This window comes from Abramis brama (genome assembly GCF_963993115.1).
Source record: "Abramis brama genome assembly, chromosome: 23".
NCBI lineage: Eukaryota > Metazoa > Chordata > Actinopteri > Cypriniformes > Leuciscidae > Abramis > Abramis brama.
Window position 1 is genome coordinate 13513531 of NC_139985.1, and position 17338 is coordinate 13530868.

The 17338-nt window shown below is 38.1% G+C and overlaps 1 protein-coding gene across 3 annotated transcripts in view; it reads right to left on the minus strand.

Annotated features, from left to right (window-relative positions):
• Window positions 1–13443, minus strand: part of mdfi (MyoD family inhibitor) — a 28061-nt gene extending 14618 nt beyond the window's left edge. For 2 of the 3 annotated variants that reach the window (XM_084100107.1, XM_084100106.1), the window contains exons 1-2: window positions 12920–13426; window positions 12142–12282 (exon numbers count right to left, since the gene is read on the minus strand). In XM_084100107.1, the coding sequence (XP_083956233.1) occupies window positions 12142–12244 (103 nt within the window). In that variant the 5' untranslated portion in view covers window positions 12245–12282; window positions 12920–13426. Of the gene's footprint in view, window positions 1–12141; window positions 12283–12919 lie in introns of all 3 variants that reach the window. The other variant, XM_084100108.1, reaches the window with a different exon arrangement.
• Window positions 13444–17338: the final 3895 nt, after the last annotated feature.

The window sequence follows — 17338 nt, forward strand, 5'->3', positions numbered from 1 at the left end:
CAGATCCGTTGGATGGATTTCGCGTTCGCTGCTTAGTTGCTTAGGCTACTCAGGCTACTCATGACACATAGCAACTAAGTTTTATATATAATATATTAATATATTTGACCTTTGATTAAAAGTAGCCTACATTTACCTGTTGATGCCTTCACAAGCACCCGTAAAAGCAGTTGAGTTGTGTTTGATTTGAGTCAGGCGCGACGCGCGAAAGGGACAAAATATGCTGTATTTTTGTAATCACGCTAGGTGGCACTAATGTCATGGAAATTACATGCTTCAGGGTAGGAAAAATCCCTTATTTCTAAATTATGAAAATTGTTGAGGTAAAAAAATCATACTAACATTATAAGGGCACCCCAGGAAACATTCTAAAATAATAAAATAATTACGTTGCATCGGCTGAAGACACGCATCTAAATCAGAGACGACAAATAAGAAACATCAAGGCAGGTGTCAATTTAATTATATACCAGAAGTGTTTTTTTATTGAGTTAAAAATAAGCATAAAATAATCAATATTAGAAGCCTATTATAAGTAAAATATAATTAGAATAAATGTAAGTAGCTATAATAAAAAAAAATATAAGTAGGCTATTCTTTAAAAATATGTAGAAATAATGCAAACTGGTGACTTTAGCAAATACATAGAGTCATAGAGTCGGAACTATCAGTGAGTGGCAGGTTTGACGAAAATTACCATCGTTTGGCACATAAATAAATGACGGAGAGTTACATGTGTATAATTGCCTACATTTTATCGTGTAAGCTTTATGGTACACCTCAAACAAGGGAATTTACAGTAATTTAAAGTGTTAATGTTAATTAGAAAGTCCACGAATGGTTTGGGTATTATATGATACCTTATATGGACCACACGCTACTGCAATATACATATAATTACAGTCAGGTGATCAAAAGGGTGACAAGAGTGTTCTTGTATCAGGAAGAAGAGGTTTACTTTGTGATATCGAAGATAAAAAAAAACAACAAATAAATAAATAAAGTTATTTAAATAAAAATAAATAAAAAATAAAAAATAAATAAACTTGTTTGAGTTCTGAGGGAGAAAAAAAAAGAGACCACAGAGTGATGAGAAAGTCTATCATACAGTTCAGCAGTTTAGCATTATACAAAAATATTTGGCCATTGAATGCTGTGATTAACAATCAGATCAGAATCAAAGTATTCCAGAAAGCTGTGTTATAATACACATTCAGTTTAATAGAGGAAAGCATTACAGAGACATAGAAAGAGAAAAATGAGAGAGTGAAACCTGCAGGGTTCAGAGAGTTTATAAGCTGTTATGGGTGAGTGTGAGAGCAGAGCTGGGGCTGTGGACAGACAGGGATCACGTTTATGAACCATTTTAGCTTTAAAACACAGACCACTGAAGCCTGCCTCGGTAATGCTGCTGAACAGAAGTCTGCCTTTATACCTCTGTGGCACTAAAGCGTGCGTCAGCTACTTTTGTTCTCCCATTGCTGTGGATCACTGAGCATTAGCAACTGGAACCCAGCCGTTATCAAAGGCAGAGCTTTAATTCCTCATCATAATCAAGCCGTACAGCAGGCAGGGGAGATTTACAGTGCAGGCATCATAGTTTCAGCTAAACCGTCCACATTATGTGGCTGAAGCAATGAGGAATTTCAAGAACCTGCTCTTAATGATCTCAGCAATTACGCCACGTTTGCAAAAGCCTTTCTGAATCAGATCTCTGGGTTAACAATCTAGTGCTTTAGACATGTGAGTTGTATTGAGCTGGCCAAGTACATAGCCTACAAAAAAAAAATTGCAAAATGTAATGAGTTATGGTGTGTATATAGGACATTATTTGTTCACACAGTGTGTGTGTGGACCCTAGAGGCAGAAAATGTGTGGAAATTTTACTTGACTTGTAAACAGGGCTCATGCATTTCCCAGTAAACAACACAAGAACATAGGAATAAAAATATATGTGAGTAATGGTCATAAAGACTTTATGGCATTAAAGGCATTGCGCTACATGTAATGTTTGCTGTTGTGGGGGTGGGGGGGTAGGGGGGTACCTACATTTTATAGCACTTTTCCCACGACAACAGGAATGAGGTGTCCTGCTTGGAAAATGTACATCAGCATCCTATTGGTACAATCTCAGTTAAGTTTCACAGCGATATTCTGTATTACACTGTCATTATTTCTTAAATGGATAGTTCATTGAAAAATTTAAAATTCCATAATTCATGTCAAACCAGTCTTTTTTTCTGTGGAATACAAATGATGTTGTTTTGAATAATGTTTAAACTGTTTTGTCTATATACAGTAAAGTCATGGGGTAAAAAATACTGAAAACCACTGACTTTCATTACATTGTTTGTTTGCTGTTTTCCCCCAAAAAATATCTTCACACAGAAGGAAGTTATACAGGTTTGGAACAACATTTAAGGTGTGTATATGAGTATATGATGATTAATGTACTATCCCGTTAAAGGTGAAATGTGTTGTTTTTGCATCAATAGCGTCAATTGCAAAATAATGACGATTTCAAACAGTAACATCCCAAACTCACAGTTTCCTCTGAATATTAAACTGGGACAGAAAGTTTTTACAATCCCCCCCCAAAAAAAGGACATTCTTCACCTTTAAAGATTTGAGCAGAATGACCAATGTTCTGCGGGTGTGTATAACACCCTCCAGTTAATAGGCCAAGACACTCATACACGGCTGATTCTGAGTCACTCTCTCTGCCTCGAAGCTCTTCATCTCCCTCTGTGTCTCTCTTTTTCTCAATCTCTTTCTCTCCTTTCTGTAGTGTTGCCTTATTTACTCCTGAGATCTGTGAACGCACACTGAGACTTTCTATAATCTTCGAGCAGTCAGGTATGAGGCCTGGTATTAGAGACTGAGCAGCCATGTGGCTTTACAGGGACACTTTGAAATACTCTCAACCCTCAAACCCCAGCCTTTCTTTATTTTGTGGCAGAGTTGCTCTGTCCTCAGCAACCCCTACTAATGCGCTTTCAGAGGAAAGAGACAAAAGAGAAAGAGAGAGAGAGACTGACAAGAGACTTTTTCACAGACTATTTCACACCCCCATGCGTCTCAGTGGAATAGCTGAACTGAAGGCTAGGCAAGAGACATGCTTGAATTAGAACTTTCTCCAACTCTGAGATCCAGAACTTCTCCTTTGACTCGACGAGACCTCCCCTAACAGTGATGACTGTAAATTCAGTTTTTAATAGAATACAAGAGATTACACCATTTGAAAAGTACTTTCTCTTGTGCTCCAGTGAAAACAAAATCCCTTTCAATCTAGAAATAATTTGCAGAGTCGAAGTGTAAAACTCGCAACTTCACTATTCAGTGTATGCCTGGAGAAAAATATATTGGCGTAACGTGACAAAGAAAACTGTTAAATATCAGGCAATCTCAGAGGCGGGCCTGGAGGAGCAGCGCACCGGCCACTTGTGTTGGGAGTTAATTACTTGTCATTACCCTGACTAATTAAAACCATCACTCTTTAAAATCCACCGAGGGTGATATTATGCTAGCACAGGGCAAGGATGGGAAAACAAGGGGGAGAGGTAAAAGAAAAAAAGAACAGCTGAAATGAAAGGCATAAAAATGAGGTCGATTTTATGCAGCTGTAGGCTAATATTATCATCGGCTTCAGGTTTGGCAGACAGGGTCCGCTGTAGCTCTGCAGGCATCTGGAACAATGTGCTGGCCACAGGGCACAGAGAACAGAGGGATACAGATTTGGGAATTGGAGGGCTACAGAATCAAATTACGCTGCAGGCTGCGTTCCTCAAATTCACAACTGGTGTACTTGAGATCATTTTGAGAAAAGAAGGTGCTAAACTCCAGATTTAATGTTAAAATGCAAATATAGAAGGCAAAACCCAAGTGATAAAGGACAGATTCCTAATGTGTTGTGTCATGTCTGCATAATAACTGAGAATGCTCTCCCTAAAATCATTATGAAACGTGAAATGTAACAGTACATGCTGGGAGCTGCTATAGGTTATGTAAAGTGGAAGTTGTGCTTTCATAAGACCTATTTGCAAGTATCAACAATTGTGAGCTGAAGTTAATGTCTGTCATTTTATTGAGTAAGTATGTAGTACATGTTCAGAAATGTCTGTATACAGGGCTCAAGACCGCAATTAAACGGTAACATTTTGCAACCATTTTTCTTGCCAGTTTGTTAGAGGTCACACTGATGCAAATTTAAAATATTACTGTAGTATTTATTTTAGTAGGAATGTTCAATAATTATATTAAACATTTTTTGTAATTATTTTATTTTAGCAGAAATGTATAATTATAATAATTAGTATGGTTATAATATTATATTGGTTTATACTGTACAAACGTACATTTCTATGGGACAAGACATACAATATTTGTAAACTTAAACCAATATGCAATATTATTAATGATACAACTACTATTATTGTTTTTTGTCTCTATTTTGTGCTCCTACAGTAATCAGGTGGTGGTGCTGCCATTTTCACCAGTGCCACCCTTATCATATGTTAGTCTGGAGCCCTGGGATGACTAGATCAGCACCCATTGCACTCTCTCTATAATATATTCTTTTGCTGTTCAACTATCTGAAAATATACACCAAACATGTTATATTCCATCTTTTTGGTTGGCCTTTGCCAGGCCTTTGAATCAATTACCCTCAACCAAATGGTATGCTGCTCCCAGAAACAAAATCTCAATGACTGTTGCATATTTATTCACATTTATCTGGACCTTACTCAACGCACCAGTATTCAAGAGAGAGCATCTGGATCCACCTGGCTGGTACTGAATGCTACAGGAAACAGGTGGTGTCACTTAGTGGAGCATCTCAGATGGATTAAAGCAGAGCACCTCATTTAAAGCCCACATTCATGCTCCCCTGTTACACATTTGTGAGCCCATCATGACTTTGACACAATTTTTATAGCAATGACCCCTCAGGGATGTAATTAGGGGAGCAAAAAGAAAATAATTAAGGAAATGTCTGTGGCTGATCCTCTGAAGAGACATGCTGATAACTACGGTAACGTCTTCACTAAGCTTGGCTCTGAAACAATAGAGTCTAATCTGGGCTTGTAAACTGGCCAAGAGTAAAAACACACGCTTGGGGGAAAAGCTTCAAAGAACTGTTTTGGAATTTATCCAAATTCACAGATTATTTAGCAAGTACAATAGAGGAGGGGGAAAAACACTGTAAGCTCATTAAAAAAGAAAATGTCTGGTATTTAACAGGCTTTAGGGAGGATTTAACAGCACTATATCTCGTGCTTGAAAGTTTTGTGAGGAGATAGAGCAGTGTGAAGAAAGTGGGGGGTCTGTATCTCCGTTTCAGGGTTTGGCATCTCCGTGCGTGACATTCCATGTCTCCTGGTTCTCTTTAACATAAAAACATTCACTTTTGCACAGTCACGCACCTCTGCTGGCTCCAAAGAAGCAACAGGAAGTTTCAAACACACTGGTGAATGGCCAACAGCTGCCTCATAGGTCAGCATTGATCCGCACTTGCTCTCTCTCTCTCTCTCTCTCTTCTCTCTTCTCTCTCTCTCTCTCTCTCTCTCATTTGAACCCTCTCAGTCAAAAAAATCCAAATGTCCTTGAGCAATGCTTGCTAATTTGCCATTTTAACAGTAAGATTTATGACTGAAGTGAAAGCTGCAGGAATCCCCCCACATGAGAATCAAGACAGCAACTTAAAACCATCAGGCCAGGAATCAAAGACAGACCCCACAACGATCCAACATGATGAAATCTCCTCCATCTTTCTCACAAAAAGCAGACTGGCAAGTGATATCTGCCCCAGACATGTCAGGAGAAGCCAAAATATACATCTTGAAAGGCCAGCTGAGCATTTGCAAATAATTATGTAGCGTGATTATCAAGTCATTTGAACAATAGTGCTCAAGTGTGTCAGAATATAGGCTACGTCATGAGTGGCCCATAGATTACTGCTGTCACTTGGCAATATGATTTACAATAGAGAGTTTTACTGGACTGCTTCAGGAAGATTAAATCAAATGGAAATAATAAACGGATATAATAATAAATGGAAATTTATAAACGCCTTTCTTTTTGAAGATGCACCAACGATACCCCATTTTTCATGGGGTTTTGAACTTGTTAGGATCCAATCATAATAAACAAGGAGAAGCACCAAATATGTTATACAGTTTAAAAAATTATAAGGATGTTGTGACAGATTAATTTTGTACTACATAACAATTTTATAAAAAATAAAAAAATAATAAAAAAAGTTTAACAAACATTTCAAATATTACAGTTAATGAATTCAAATGGTGGGTTATATAAACTTATGCTTTAGTTAAATAGCTTTATATTTTTTGTTTTCATCATCAAGATATTTCCCTTGGTTCATACAATACATGGTTGACCTTGTTCATAAGGTAAACTGTGGCTCACTCACAAGTGACAAGTACATGTGTGATGATACCGAACGAGAATTTTCTTAAGAAATGAAAAGAGAACGTTCTTAAAGGGATAGTTCACCAAAAAGGAAAATTCTGTCATTAATTACTTACCCTCATGTTGTTCCAAACACGTAACACTCATTCATCTTCTAAACACAAATTAAGATATTTTAATAAAGAGATTTCTGTCTCTCCATTGACAGTCCACGCAACTACCACTTTGATGCTTCAAAAAGAATGGATGGACATAAATCGCTGAGATTACATTTAAAATATCTTCATCTGTGTTTTCAAGATGAACGAAAGTCTTACAGGTTTGAAACAACATGAAGGTGAGTAATTTAAATTTTTTGGGTAAACTAACTCTTTAAGAAATGCTAATAAAAACTGTCCTTCAGTCTACGTAATGTGTATTAATTTATTTTAGAAATAATTTATCAATTTAGTAATTCTTTGATCGAATGAACCATAGCGTTTTTTTTAAAGTTGATTATTAACATTATTAAGACCAGAATGTTGTCTATCAGGACGCTTAAGATTGCACAATTTCTTTGACATTTCTTTATGTAAAGAGAAAAATCGCACCCCCCATCACATATTGTTGACCACAGTTTTGTGAAACATTTAATCATTTAGCAGACGCTTTTTATCCAAGGCGACTTACAAATAAGGAGAGCTAGGGTTGAGTTAGGCAGGTCATTCCACCAGCAGGGAACAGTCCCAGTGAAGCTCCGTGAAAGCGATTATGTGCCTCTTTTGGATGGCACCATGGTACCGTTCACTTGCAGAATGCAAGCTTCTGGATGGCACATAGGTAAGGTATGGTTTAGCCAGTAGTTGTTCTGTAGGCAAACATCAGTGCCTTGAATTTGATGCAAGTGGCAATTGGCAACCAGTGTAATTTTGCATAATGCAACAAAATGCAAAATTATCTTATCAAACCACGATGCATAGATATCATAGAAATGTGTTGCCCTCTTTGCAGTCTCCCACATCTATGAAGCTCTCTTATATTTGCACTTTATGTAAAAACTGTTACAGGATTCATAAATCTTAAAAACAAACAGAGCTCTCTTGTCATAGCTGTCAAATCATAACTCAATTCAAGCATAAGCAGAGATGTTGGCAGTTCCTCAAGGATCAAATTACATAAAAAAGGCCTTTAGCCTTAATTCTTGCTGAACTGAAGTGAAAAAAAAAAAATCACAATTTTCGAAATAGCAAATCCTTCTGTGTATCTAGCGAAAACAGCTTTAGTCATGCACTCTGGAGGGCAGGGAGTTAGTGAGGATGGTTCATCTCCTACAGTGAGTCAGGCCTTTACACAGAACTATGGCACTAAAGCTGAAGAAGGCCAGTCAATGCAGGCAGTGTTCAGCCTCGGACGGGTGCCATATCCGTAACCAGGCGGCCTCATACAAGCTTGTGTTTTCAAAGAGTTCTTTAGACTATGAGTGCAGATCCTGTTGGGCTTTGAGGTAAAAAAAAAAAAAAACGATCGCAATATCATTATTATTTAGAATGTTAACGTTTAAATTTAGACTAATGCAAACACTAGGATGAACGACTTAAGCTAATGCCTAAACGCAACAAGATGAGAATCCTTGCAGTCTAAATGAGTGTGCTTCATGTTGAGGCACAAACCTTAAATGTTTAGGAACAATTCAGAGTTAAATGTAATTAGTGGTTATTGGGCAGATGGCATATATGCCTGGTAGCCTAATTTTACTATGGTGTATTGGCTGTGGCAGTCACACAGGAATCAACACGTTTGCTGTTTTTTGCAGCACTGTTATGCAAACGGACGATTGGGCCAGGACTTGCCCTCACCAACAGTAAATACAAGGCCTCCGCCTGCAGATCTGATTCCTGTGGAGAGGACTGTGGCAGTTTGAGGAGGTGGTGCGCTCAAAGCCACTTGTTGTTCACACACATGCCTGTGTCGATACATATGTTCACCGGACATAGACCAAAAACGGATACACACACACACAATTGGTTGTACACGCACACACACACACACACACACACTCAGGCCACACATATTCCGCAGTGCCCTTTGTATACGGCACCATGACTAATCTGGAACTTTGACCCCTCGTTAGTAGGACAGTCCGAAGGATCTGAAAAACATTTCCAAGTGGCCCATTTCTCCTCTGGAATTCAAACCCTCAATGCCCTACTGACAAACCAAAGCTTGCAGAACCCAATTCACTGCAATGCTTGATTCAAAAGCTAAGCAAAGCACATAGCCTTCAAACCATGGAACGTTTCACTATAGCACTGTGAACTCTGTTTGCAGACTTCCACTAGCCAAGCACAAAAAAAATAGTGTCTACTCATATTAGCTCTGTTCTAAACCTAGTGAGTGACCTCGCTGTCTACTGCCTACATGGGCCGCACATGAAATGGAAGGGAATTTCAATACAGCCAATGCAAGTGGAATGTTTTTATATTATTTTCAATTATTTTTGTTGATACTTTTTAGAATCATTTTAATATACTCACATATATTTATAGCATACATTACCATACCAAAATTTGGGGTCAGATTTAAAAAAAAATTAATACTTTCATTCAGCAAGGATGCATTAAAGGGATATTTCACTGCTGGAAAGATGAATGTGTATTTAAATTGGGTCATTTGTGTAGTAGAAATGTGAAATTATTTTAGAAGTTGGTGCCTTCTAGACTGAGAAAAGCCAGAAAATGTATTTTTGGCTCATGTGGATGAAAGACAACAACTCCCAGAATGCACTTGCTTCGCTGTCCTACGAGGCCACTCCCAAGCCATGCCTACCGGTTACAGAGGGCAGTACGGAAGAAATGATACAACCAGGCTACTAGCTGACTCGAAACTGAAAAGATGCCGTTTTATCGTGAACTCCCTATGGGTGGGTTGAAAACATGCGGAACTAGCTCCTACTACTGGCTGTAGTCTCTAGCCTCTAGCCTAGAGGGTTTCTACCGGGTTTCTACTGATACAAAGCTTAATGCAAATCGGTAAAGTATCCCTTTAAATTGATAAAAAAAATGACAGTAAATTTTTTTATAATGTTACAAAATATTTATATTTCAAATAAATGCTGTTCTTTTAAACTTTCTATTCATTAAAGAATCCTGAAAAATATGTATCACAGTTTCCACAAAAATAATAAGTAGTTTTCAACTGTTTTCAACACCAACAATAAGAAATGTTTAAAATCATCATATTATAATGATTTCTGAAGGATCATGTGACATTAAAGACTGAAGTAATGGCTGCTGAAGATTCAGTTTTGTTTTATCACAGAAATAAATGTTTTAATATATTAAAATAAATTGTATTATTTCACAATATTACTGTTTTTACTAGCCTGACTTCGTCATACTCATATTCTTGGCAGAATGTCGAACTTCCCGACCAAAAAATGTTGTGGGCGGGGTTCGGGCTGGCACCCAGGCTAGTTTTTACTGTATTTTTGATCAAATAAATGCAGCTTTGGTGAGCATAAGAGACTTCTTTCAAAAATATAAAAAAACTTTAAAAAATCAACCAGACTTGAACAGTAACATACAATATAAATCCCTCTAATTTTTTACAACATTTTGGAATTTTGGCTGCATGAGACTTAAAGGGATACTTCACCTCTGGAAAGATGAATGTGTATTTAAAATGGGTCATTTATGTAGAAGAAATGTGAAATTATTTTTGAATTTGGAGCTTTCTAGACTGAGAAAAGCCAGAAAATGTATTTTTGGCTTATGTGGATGAAAAACAACAACTCCCAGAATGCACTTGCTTCGCTGCCCTAGGAGGCCACTCCCAAGCCATGCCTACCAGTAAGAGAGCGCAGTTTAAAACAACAAGGCTAGGCTACTAGTGAGTCTCCGTGACGAGTCTGCCCGGGATTTCGAGATCGCCCAAAATGTCCGGGATTCGGCTTTTGCGTTCTACAGTCGCCATTCATTATGTTTACTGTGGCAAGCAGGACGAGGCTGACGGCCGCGGGAGAACGGCGCGAGGCCGGTGGCGTGATTACTGAGATGCACCGGTCTCGCATCTCTCACGGAGGAGCGGGAATTTTCTTAGCAATGTTAAAACGCACATCAACCGATCACTTGTTTAGCGTTCATGTAAACACTACATTCAGATTCACCAATCGGAATGAATTCAGTTAGATTGAAACAAAAGGTGTGCATGTAAACAATGAATGGCGACTGCAGAAAGCAAAAACCGAATCCCGGACATTTTGGACGATCTCGACGACCGGACATGTCCGGGAAAAAGAGGATGGTAACCCCTACTCAGCTTTCTCCACAGAACAAGAGCCTGCTAGCTTATCTTCCAAAAAAAGATGGCTGACACTATGTGTACATTCTGTGAGTGAGATCCCACCCTCTATGGGCGGGTTGAAAACATGCGGGACAGCCCCTACTACTGGCTGTAGTCTTTGGCCTCTGGCCAAAAAATCCTCAGATGACGCAAAATGACGATTTTTGCGTCATGGGAGGATTTTTTCCAGAAAAAAAATACATAAATCTCTCATCTCAGGGGGATGTGAGGGTGGAAAGCACGGTAATTCGAAAATACTACAGGTTTTCTACTAATACAAAGCTTAATGCTAAATCCTGAAGTATCCCTTTAAGAGTTCAGGAAAAACAAGTTTCTTTGGAAGCAACATTAAGTTGCCTACTTTGCCCATGATGCCTTCAAATGCTGCCCAAAGAGGTCGCTCACTAGGTTTTGGAACAGCTATTATGTGCATCTTTTCTGGGGAAAAAAAAGTTTTTTAGAAAACTATAAACATCCTGACCCAAGTATATTTGCATCTCATTATAGGATTGTCATCGCACTGCATTGTACAGAAATCCGCATAGAAAGGACCCGACTACAGCAAAGGATTAGAAGAGAAGCAGACGACTGCCTCCTAATTTTGAATGTCTGAAAGATACCAAAGACAGATTGTATGGCCTGATACAGTAACAAATAAACTTAAAACACTGTGCCTCACCTTATTTGTAAAGATATATTGTATTTAGCAAATTTGTGTTAAAACCGAGTTTTTAATCGTTGCACTGAATGAATTATATTTATAACCAACATTTCTGTCGCTTTGCCATTTTTTTCACTGAGCTCAAAGCAATGCATTCTGGGATTGTCTTCTCCATGAAGGATACATGAGATGCTGCCTTGTAATTTAGTTTAAAAAAGGTATCTTCAGGCAGTATAATTAAGCTACATAACTTTCAAAACTGTCGGAACCGTACCTATAATGCCATAAAATGCTGCCTAGAGAGGAAGCTCACTAGCTTTTTGCATGTGATCGAATGGCAACGATCCACTTATTAAAGTCAACATGAATGAAATGGATTCTCAAACTAGCAAAAATGTAGGGCGGGATTTGATTTTGTCCATAGGGAATTAATTGGATCGTTGCATGGTTGTGGTTTGCTACTGCTGTGATCTCATGTGTGTGACAGGTTATTCCGCCTTCACGCAGAGAAAACACCATCAGAGAAGAGAAGTCGTCGCAAGATGGAGGGGAAGTTATTTTGATTAAAGATTAGAAGGGCTTTTTTTTTAATAATGATGTGCACAGATAAAGTATTCATAACAAATACTGCAATATTAGATTAAAAAAAGAATTGTAATTTTGATTTCAAGGAGACTTTAACAATTATATTCAAGTTACATCCAGAGACCTGCTGGCTGTGTCTATTGTACCTGGGCACGGGTCGGTGAGAGCTTCCTGGGGCCGGCTGTCCGGTTGGGCTCCATCTGAATGTTCGGGCGGGCTGGCACTGTGGCTGTGGTCCTCCTTGGACATCTGTTCTGGAGCCAGGTGCCAGGCGACTAGAAATTACCCTGCAAAAGAAACACACAGAAGAAAACAAGGCTCAAGCCTGCGAACAAACAGCTGTCCTTGTTCCCACTATCACTTTTCCCTCCTATTGTTCGGCTCATGTCAGTGGGCCAAAGTACTTAAAAACACCAGCGGCTTGGGAAATAATGCTTGGCAGAAGAAGAGAGACTAAAATGGCACAATGAAGCAGAGGAACATGGTATGAAACGATGTGATACGCCAAGATACAAAAAAAAAAAGAAATAAAAGAGTCCGAGAAATAAACAATTTTGATGCTCATATGGCATTCCTGTGGTGAACATGCTATTTCAAGAGTTTCTTTAATTAAAATGTCATGTGCTGAATGAATACTTACATTTAACTTCTTAAATCAAAGTCATGGACTTAAAGACATGATATTGTTACTTCGTGACTACTAAAAACTCCACTAATACGAATAATGACAATAATCTTGAAAGAATCACGACTCACGAGCAGCACACAAAATAACATGACTGTTGGTTTTCATGCTGTGGTTTGTCTGTGGCGAGTCTCTGCACGCTCCTGCTAAAACTCACTCAAACCTGTTGAACGTGTCCACAGTTCACTTTATAGACAAAACTGAGGAATATGTAAAGCAAAACAATCCAAATGTCTTACCTGCGATGGTCACTCGGTAAACGTGTGGTTTCAGTAATGCATCTTTTAGTGCTCGCGCAAAACAAACTTTCAAGAGTCCCGTTTCGCGGGGGAAAGTATTTTCTTTCTCTTCATGTATCTCTCTCTTCAAGTTTTTGAGTTGCTTTATTGTTTACATTAAAGTTGACACTCGTTATTCCTCATTTGTTAATCTCGACCGTTATCTCCAGCGCTGAATAAACGAGAGTTATCTTCGTCTTCAAACTCTCCTAGAGCCAAGAAACTTGACAGAAAACATAGTAAAGTGGAGTCTTATTTTTTCACTGTACTAAAGGAAGACCAGAAATAAACCGCTATGAAAAGTTTTTTTTTTTTTTTTTTTTTCTCAAATCCTGCAAATGTCCAGTAATGATGAAAGTTGTTGAGGTCGCTCTTCAGTGTTTTCACCTCGCGCGCTGTCGCTCAGCCTCAGGACTCTCGTGCAGCAGCAGCAGCAGTCGCGCACTCAGCTCGAGACTGTTCGACAGGAAATGACATTACTCCCTGCAGGCAAGATGCCTGTACTCTACAATTACACTGATTACACTCTCCAGGACCACATAATAGACAAAAGCATGTAAATAGAATCAGAATAATATAATATAATATAATATAATATAATATAATATAATATAATATAATATAATATAATAATATATATATCTTTTTTAATATATACATATGTACACAAATCGAATCAATATGTATAGCATGAGGCTTATTCATTTCACTTTTGGTGTGAAAGGGCCTTTACATTTGCCAAAAATATTACTTTTTTTTCCTGTATAAAAAAAAAAGCAAGCTCAGCCCAGGTGAGAAAAAGTAACGCAAAAGAAACGTAACCCATTATTACTCTCCACAAAAAGTAACGCAATTAGTTACTTTTTTTAGGGAGTAACGCAATATTGTAAACTTAAAAGTAACTTTCCCTAACACTGGTTTTAAAGGTCAGCATAGTCCATTGTTCAGTTGACATGTTGTTATGAAAGCCTGAAGGCACATTGAATGTGCTTTTAAACTTGTTTTGGAAGAACAGATAAAAATCATAAGTAGCCTACAACTGAGATAGAAGTTTTAAATCAGTTTAAGGCCCATGTGCCATCTCTGCAAGTGAAGTTTTTAGTTTTTTTTTTGCACAGGGGGCAGGAATGATTTTACGCATTCCAATTTATATTAATTTGTGTCTGTGTCAGGCCTGAATTCCATGTTTATGGTTCACCTTCTCTCTCTCTCTCTCTCTCTCTCTCTCTCTCTCTCTCTCTCTCTCTCTCTCTCTCTCTCTCTCTCTCTCTCTCTCTCTCTCTCTCTCTCTCTCTCAGCAGTTTACGGCAAATGCTTTGCACGTGTAAAGGGAATATACACTTTGATGCACTCCAACTGTGCGTATTGCAGACTTGAGCTCCGTGTATGTGTCATGCAAACTGAGATGATGAAATCAATTAAATGTTGATGACTGAGTAAGGTGTAATGTCCACACCCTCAGCCATTCCTAAATCCAAAATGACACTCATTGCAAATAACATAGCACTCCTAAGACAGCATCAGACACTCATTATCCTCTGCCAATGTTTGTTGACCGGTCAATGATATTCAACCCAGGTTTGTGTCTTGGTAATTAACCTGACATTTACCAAGTGCCACTCTGCTTAGTTTCTTCTCTCTATGGCCTAAGATTGTTGTGGTCCTGAAGGCCTTAATCTACTGCATGGTACCATGGAGACATCAGATTTTATGCTTTCAATGCTTAAATGTGGCTCAGATTGGGCCTAACAGTGCTTGTCCAAGCATGAATTGTTAAAGGGATAGCTCAGCCAAAAAAAATAATTTCTCTGATCGGTTTTGATTCTCAAAAGAAGATATTTTGAAAAATGTCCATAGAGTGAAAGTCAATAGGGTTCATCAGTGTTGTTTTGGACCCCATTGACTTTCATTATTCGGAAAAAAAAAAACATTCAGTGTTCTGTAAAAGAAAGAAAGTCATACAGATACAGGTTTTGAATGTCATGGGGTGAGTAAATAATGACAGAATTTTCCATTTTTGGTGAACTATTCCTTTAAAGAGATAGTTCACCCAAAAATAAAAATTCTGTCATCATTTAATCACCCTCATGTCGTTTAAAACCCATAAGACATTCATTCATCTTCGAAACACAAATGAAGATCTTTTTAATGAAATCTGAGAGATTTCTGTCCCTCCATTGACAGCCTACGCAACTACCACTTTCCAGCAAAGACATCATTAAAGTAATCCATGCGACTCACCTCATTTTGCCACTTTATACACAAAATATTCATTTCCAATGCACGTTCATATAACATCTGCTCTCGTTTCAGACTTGCGCGTCAACACATAGAGAATGCGTCGTGGTGCTCTCGTGAACACGCATTGGGGATTAATATTTTGTAAATAAAGTGGTAATTATTATTTTTTTTTTTAAACAAAGCATTCACAGTGCTTCATAAAATTGAGGTTAAACCATTGGAGTCACATGGATTACTTTAGTGATGTCTTTACTACCTTCCTGGGACTTGAAAGTGGTAGTTGCGTAGGATGTCAATGGAGGGACAGAAAGTTCAGATTTCATTAAAAAGATCTTCAATTGTGTTCTGTAGATGAACGAAAGTCTTACGGGTTCTGAATGACGTGAGGTTGAGTAATAACAGAATTTTAATTTTTGGGTGAACTATCCCTTTAAGTGCTTGACTAATGCATCATTCCATGATTATAGGTCATTGTACATAATAACCATATCTAGGTCAACTGCTGGAACCTGGATAAAAACTGAAGTGCTGACTAAGTAAATGACTTCCCATAATACTTTGTACTAGTGATTCATCAAATAACCGTAAAGCAGTCTGATATGTCCAAGTGTTGGTATTGGCCCAAACATTTGTGATAAGAAACAAACAAGAAGGAGCTAAAAAGGTGTGAGAAATTTTAAGTGTGAAACAGATAGATTGAAAGAATGAAATAATGTGTTATGGTTTATTAAAGTTTTCATGTTTCATGTAAAAAATGACAGTAGCATTGTTATAATAATGCTAATTTACGAGAACCTCTCCAAGATAACAGTAAGAAACATCGAGTCACGCATTACTCATGTCCTACAGTGTTTTTCTCTTAGATGTTATTTTAAACGTTTGACACTGATTGTTTGTAGCGGAACTGAACATTTTGGCACGGTCGGTGAAGGAGAGAGGGATGAAAATGTGTTTCTAATCACTCACAAAGATGCCTTTGTTCTCCTGTCCGTGGCCTTCTGTAAGCCAGCGGTCCGGGCTGAGGTATTCTGTCAGAGTCATCTTAATTAGACTCATTATGTAGCATTGGAGGGTGCAGGATATACTTAAATGAGTGTTTATGTGATTTATCATTTATCTAGGTGGATAAGTGGATACGCGGATGGGGTATTTTGACACTCGGTAGTAGACCGAGTCAGGCAGTCTTGAAACTCAGAAAGTACCTGAGTTTACCTGAGTTTAATGCTTTTTCAACAGAAGACAACACATTTTTCCAAAACTTTTACCAAACTGGCCAGTGTAAGTTTCCTGCCTGTCAAACTCCGGGAGAGAATCTCAAAATACTTTAATCAAATAAAAATCGAACTTTCCCGAAAGCGATCACCACTTTTTCCATATTTTCTCTCAATATTGCGGCAACACCTCTTCAAAACGGGGGCCTGTGCGTTTTAAAGATAAGCTTTCAGGGCAGATTTCAAACGAAACGCAGAGAAAAAAAAGAAAAAAAGCAGAGAACCTGATCCCGGTCTAAATGGGTTGGAATAACACTCTCCACCCTGTCTGTCAGTGAGAGATTTTCTCAGAAGACTGAAAGGGCTCTCTGACTGGGCCTGTCCTGTTATTTTCTTTTTCTTTTCTTTTTTTCTTTCTGTCCCATTCAGTTTTTGGCTGGTTTATTTACCCCTCCTGGTGGACAGAGCCTGTAACACAACAACAAGACTATCACATGGACACACTTCTGTAAGGTTTGAACACATGACTATTAATGTTGTCAGCCTGCTGGTCAGAACAAACCTGATGTAATGCCACACTCTCAGTCAGAGACTGCAGAGCTAGTAGACAACAATGCATCAGCAACAGCAAAAATCTTGTTTATGCTAGTCAGTTTATGCTAGTCATAATGTTGTTGTTTTTAAGATTCAGCACTATTTCTAGGTCAAATAAGTACATCAGTGTCTACAGGACAAAGTTTAAAGTGAGAGAAGGTTTGTGCTCATGTTAAATATAGCCAATAAATTATATCAAGCGATTAGCTATTACACAAAGAGGTAATTGCAAACATTAGCCTATTACACAGCGTATAGAGGAAGCACATAAAGACACAACCACTGAAGTTGTTTGTTTTTTTTCTACTCCTGTGTCCCATATATCTTGTCCTCC